Consider the following 5,884-nt stretch of genomic DNA (forward strand, 5'->3'; position numbering starts at 1 on the left):
TGGGGTCGCAAAGAGTCGGATGCGACTGAGCACCTGAGCACACATACATAAACTTTACTTATATGGGGTAAAAACTCTTCATCTCCTCTACATTTGAACAAAATGATAACTGTCTATTTAGTTCTGCTAATTTCAAAAAGAGGGACTATCTAAGTAATAATTTAAAGTGCTAGACTACCACTTTCTCCCATTTTTAAACTAACTCTGGATACCAGCACATATTAAAACAGATTTCATTTGGTAGGGCCCCCTCTGCTGGACCACTGAAAGAAAAGTCTGATCTTAAATTTGGGTTCTTAATTGCTTCTGTGGGACTGCTGAAAATAAGAATAGTTGGATTTGCTTTGGAAGCTCATCAGGTGCATCAAATGCCCTCTTCAGGAGGGGAACCATAAAATATCTTTCTCTGTCTTTTCCAAAATAGGAATAACCTTATTGTTGCTTAAACTGATTAATTTTTAAAGAAGAGAGTTTTAGACTCATGGACATAGAGAACAGACTTGTGGTTGCCAAGGGGGAGGGGAAGTGGGGGAGAAATGGACAGGGAGTTTGGGATCAGCAGATGCAAACTATTATATAGACAATAAATAAACAACACGGTCCTACTATATAGCACAGAGAACTAGATTCAATATCCTATGATAAACCATAATGGAATATGAAAAAAGAATGTGTATATAGATATATATGTAAAATTGAACCACTCTGCCGGACAGCAGAAACTCACACAACACTCTCAATCAACTATACTTCGATAAAATAAATTTTTAAAAAAGTTTATATTCAAAGCTTACTAACATTTAAATAATATGCGAGGATAAACAGGAATTCAACACACTTTTTTGGCTGCATGGCACGGCTTGTGGGATCTTAGTTCCCTGAGCAGGGGTCAAACCTGGGCCCTCAGCAGTGAAAGAGAAAAGTCCTAACCAGTGGACCACCAAAGAATTCCCCTAGACCGCTTTTCTATAGTTAAAGAAATTATGCTAAGGAACAGTTTTATATTCTCTGCTTATTAAGAACTAAACTGCAGCTCCTTCATCAGTAGGCTTCTGACTGGGCTCTATCAAAGAGATACCAAGATAGTATATCGGAGAGTAGAAGAATAGGATACGACTAGTATTTCTCCCTGCCTTTCTCTCTAAGACTGAATCTTCCCTGTGGCTTCAACTCCTTTTAGAAAAATTCAGTTCCCACCAAGTAATCCTAGCCCCTGGCCTCCAGAACCCAACTCCTACTTGTACCTCTCCATTTATCACTTCTTGCTTTTTACTACTGCTAATCTTTGGGTTGGGCTTCCCAGGTGGCTCAGAGGTCAAGAATCCACCTGCCAATGCAGGAGACACAGATTCAATCCCTGGGTGGGGAAAGATCCCTTGGAGAAGGAAACGGTAACTCATTCCAGGATTCTTGCCTGGGAAATCTCATAGCCAGAGGAGCCTGGCGGGCTACAGTCCAGGGGGTTGCAAAAGAGTCAGCCACAACTTAGAGACTAAACAACAAACTATGTGTTGCTTCACCATCTCTTGTAGCTTCTCAAGTCTTCAATCACCCATGTAACTAACCAATTCTCTGCATTCAAGTCCCTCTATATAAAAGGAAGGGGGACAGAAAGGAAGAGAAAAATGGCTCTAGGCCTTTCTTTTCTGACTATACAGTACCCACTGTTCAGCTATCACTAGGCTCATCTCACAACGGAAAATAAACAGTAATCATACGAGTAAACTTTCTAGATCACTTGTACAAACCCATCCTTCTCAAACTGGGGCAATGCTGCTTTGTATTACATGGGTATGCCAGGATAATTTATGCAAAACCTCAAGATAAGCGTGTCATATTTTTCTGTTGTGTCCATAGTGACTTTAAAAATTACTTGTACATTAAATTTTTTTTTGATGTTACTGACTACGCCAAAGCCTTTGACTGTGTGGATCACAACAAACTGTGGAAAATTCTTAAAGAGATGTGAGTATCAGACCACCTTACCTGCCTCCTGAGAAATCCGTATGCAGGTCAAGAAGCAACCGTTAGAACTGGACATGGAACAACGGACTGCTTCCAAATTGGGAAAGGAGTACGTCAAGGCTGTATACTGTCACTCTGCTTATTTAACTTATGTGCAGAGTGCATCATGTGAAACGCTGGGCTGGATGAAGCACAAGCTGGAATCAAGACTGCCGGGAGAAATATCAATAACCTCAGATATGCAGATGGCACCACCCTTACGGGAGAAAGCAAAGAAGAACTGAAGAGCCTCTTGATGAAAGTGAAAGAGGAGAACTTAAAATTTTTTTTTAAAAAAATGCCTAGACAACATATTAAAAAGCAGAGACATTACTGTGCCAACAAAGGTCCATCTGGTCAAAGCTATGGTTTTTCCAGTTGTCACGTACGGATGCAAGAGTTGGACCATAAAGAAAGCTGAGCACCAAAGAATTGATGCTATTGAACTGTGGTGTTGGAAAAGACTCGAGAGTCCCTTGGACTGCAAGGAGATCAAACCAGTCAGTGCTAAGGAAATCAGTCCTGAATATTCATTGGAAGGACTGATGCTGAAGCTGAATCTCCAATACTTTGGCCACCTGATGTGAAGAACTGACTCACTGGAAAAGACCATGATGCTGGGAAAGCTTTATGAAAGCAGGAGGAAAAGGGGACAGCAGCGGATGAGATGGTTGGATGGTATCACCGACTCAATGTACATGAGTTTGAGCAAGCTCTGGGAGTTGGTGATGGACAGGGAAGCCTGGCATGCTGCAGTCCATGGGGTCACAAAGAGTCAAGACACCACTGAGTGACTGAACTGACTGAAACGTACATTAAAACAAACCACAAAATAAAAAAAATAAATAAATAAAATAAAACAAACCACAAGGGTACTGTCAATTCAATAGGGAAGAGTCTTCAACAAATGGTGTTGAGACAACTGGATATCCTTCCATGTGCAAAGAATGAAATGAAACCCCCATCTCATATCAAATACAAAATTTAACTCAAAATGAATCACAGATGTAATTTGAAGAACTAAAACTACACAATTCTTAGACAAAAGCATATGCATAAACCTTGACCTTGAATTAAGCAATGGTTTCTTACGTAATGACACCAAAGCAGTAACAACTGAAAGAAAAAAATATACCGGACTTCCTCAAAATTGAACTTTTGTACTTCAAAGGACATTGTCAAGAAAGTGAAAGGACAATCCACAGAATGGGAGAAAATATTTACAAATTACATCTAACAACTTATTCTTGCCTGGAAAATCCTATGGACAGCCTATGGCAGGCTACAGTCCATGGGGTCACAAGAGTCGGACATGACTTAACAACTAAACCACCACCAAGTGACCTGTACCTAGAACATACAAAGGAATCTTACAACTCACAGCCAGATGACAAATAACCCAGTTAAAAACTAGGCAAAAAAAAAAAAACTAGGCAAATTATATCAACAGACATTTCTCTAAAGATGATACATAAATGGCCAAACTCATAGGTCATCATCAAAATGCAAATCAAAACCACAATGAAATAGTTGTCTGGGGCAGAATATGGGAAAGTAAATTAACTGCAAAGAGGTATGAAAGAACTTTCAGGGAAGAGGGAAATGTTTTACATCTTGACTGGTGGCTCAGATGGTAAAGAATCCACCTGCAACGAAGGAAATCTGGGTTCCATCCCTGAGTCGGGAAGATTCCCTGGAGAAGGGAATGGCAACTCATTCCAGTAATCTTGTCTGGAGAATTCCATGGACAGAGGAGGCTGGTAGGCTACAGTCCATGAGGTTGCAAACAGTCGGACATGACTGAGCAACTAACACTTTCACTTTGAGGCATATGTATTTGTCAAAAGTCATCAACCTGTACACTTAAAATCCATGAATTTCATATTTTACACACTTAAAATATACGAATTTCAAATTTTACCCATTTGGAAGGGTATGCTTATTTTGATAGGCTTGATAAGAACTGTGGGCTTCATAGAAAAACACTGTTTTGGTTGCTAAAACAGAATGTTCATATTATATGTTATTATTGTAGTATTATCAATGCTAACTTTATACACTATCATAATTACACTGAGTAATTACATTTAGCAGATACTGAATAAACTACAAAAGTCGTCTCACAAGAAACTATTTTGCTGATAAAAATTTCTAGGAAATTGGTGACATCTCAATAGCTTATTTCCTAGGATCTTTACACCAACAATTTTGTTGCATCAGTATTAGTTGTGTGAAATTACTTTGTCTAACTGCTTAAAAATAGCTGAAGTTCATAGCTGTTGAAAGAAAATCTCTTGGATTATCCATGTATCACTTACCAAAAAAAAAACCAAACCACCAATGGAGCTTTCTTCTTTAAATATTTCTTTGATACTTCTGTAAATTACACTACAGATACACTGTACTAACAAAACATGTGAAGCAAGCAAAGATATCAAATTCACAAGTTCAATTTAAAAACAAAAATATTTCCAACAATGCAGTAGAAAAAGTTTCCCTTACCTCATCATCATCATCATCAGAATCATTCCCAAACACTGAAGGTTTTTGCAAAACAGGGTGCAACTGCTGTGCTTTCTTTGGCAAAATAAGCCCATACCTGCATATTTTTTGTTTTGAAATAGAGATTACACCATTATATTTAAATGTTAAAACACTAATACATCTACTACCTCTTCCAGATGAAGCTACCAAGTCAAAATATGTCACAGAGCTTATGATCATACAACCCTGGTTCTGATTTTCAACGATCTAAAAGCTTCAAAATGCACTAAGACTTTTAAACTATTATTCTAGGTTAAAGAAGAGAAGCGAATGAAGAGTTCAGAAGTTTTAGATAGTGAAACGATAGGAAAGTTAAAAAAATATGTTAGTGGAAAGCTCAGTTGAGGTCCACTAAAAAGAAAAAGACTCTAAATTATCCTTGTGGCCTAACAAGAATCAAGGAAACATTTACCCCCCCTTATTGGGTGTATATCATTTTAAAGAAGTTATTAGATAAAGATTAATATCATCCATTAAAATTTTTTAAAGATTACATTAACTGAGAAACCCAAGTAGCTATGGGGCAAATTCCCATTACACTTTATAAAGCTCACGTGCTTTGTCTTGGAGCATCCCATCAGAACCAACTCAATTGGTTTCTCACGTTTGGGCCTTTAAGATGCAAGTATAACAGGAAGCCGCATCACAACTGAGGATTATATATCTAAGGTAAAGCTTCCAAAAACATGTAACATTTCTCTTTTGCGGCAACGTATACCCCAATTCCCTATGTGCCTACCCTTTTTTGTGGCTTCTCAGCACAACATTCCTAAACCGAGAAGGGAGGGCGGGAATCAGAACTTAAGCTGCCAAGGAGAACAAGGCCCACTAAGAAAGCCAGGAATTGTCTCTCTTCTCATTTCCCCTGAAAGCATCCAACCAGGGAGAAACTCAAGCGCGGGGTAGGAAGCAAGACTGAGGGGCCTCAGACCGAGCTTTTGGAAAATAGAAAAGTCTCGCTCTCTGCCCCTCAGCCTAACTTCCTTTATTTCCTCACAAGTTTCTCCCTCAAACTTCGGGCTTCCATCCTGCAAAATGTGGGGGAAGGGGGGGGATGGGAATATATGTTCCTCGGGATTTCTCGCTTTCCCCGCCTCTATCCCTGACGACACAGCCCCTTCACTTCCAGCGCACTTTTAACCCTCGGCCAAAGACACAGTCGCCGTGGTATCTCACTCCCCAGTCTGAGCCTAACTCCCGGATCACTCACTGCCTGCCCGGAATCGCCATCTTGCTCCCGTCTCCGCTGAACGTGGCCGATGCCGACGTAACGCTGATGCAAACGCTGGCGTCATCACGCGAATTCTCGCGGGGCTTTGGCCGGCCTAGAACTGGC

The 5,884-nt window shown here is 39.8% G+C and overlaps 1 protein-coding gene and 1 long non-coding RNA gene across 3 annotated transcripts in view; one reads left to right on the forward strand and one right to left on the reverse strand.

Annotated features, from left to right (window-relative positions):
• The window catches only part of NSRP1 (nuclear speckle splicing regulatory protein 1), a 45,014-nt gene extending 39,221 nt beyond the window's left edge, over nucleotides 1-5,793 (reverse strand). The window contains exons 1-2 of one of the 2 annotated variants that reach the window (XM_081580209.1): nucleotides 5,759-5,793; nucleotides 4,507-4,603 (exon numbers count right to left, since the gene is read on the reverse strand). In XM_081580209.1, coding sequence (XP_081436335.1) covers nucleotides 4,507-4,603; nucleotides 5,759-5,778 — 117 coding nt within the window. In that variant the 5' untranslated portion in view covers nucleotides 5,779-5,793. The remainder of the gene's footprint in view (nucleotides 1-4,506; nucleotides 4,604-5,758) is intronic. The other variant, XM_081580210.1, reaches the window with a different exon arrangement.
• On the forward strand, nucleotides 548-5,806 carry LOC145542093 (uncharacterized). The gene is made up of 2 exons (XR_014079578.1): nucleotides 548-1,303; nucleotides 3,983-5,806. It is a non-coding gene; the product is annotated as an uncharacterized LOC145542093 (long non-coding RNA).
• The last annotated feature ends 78 nt before the right edge of the window (nucleotides 5,807-5,884 follow it).

The sequence above is a fragment of the Giraffa tippelskirchi genome, chromosome 3, assembly GCF_054371585.1.
Source record: "Giraffa tippelskirchi isolate mGirTip1 chromosome 3, T2T-mGirTip1v1.2.pri, whole genome shotgun sequence".
NCBI classification, from domain to species: domain Eukaryota; kingdom Metazoa; phylum Chordata; class Mammalia; order Artiodactyla; family Giraffidae; genus Giraffa; species Giraffa tippelskirchi.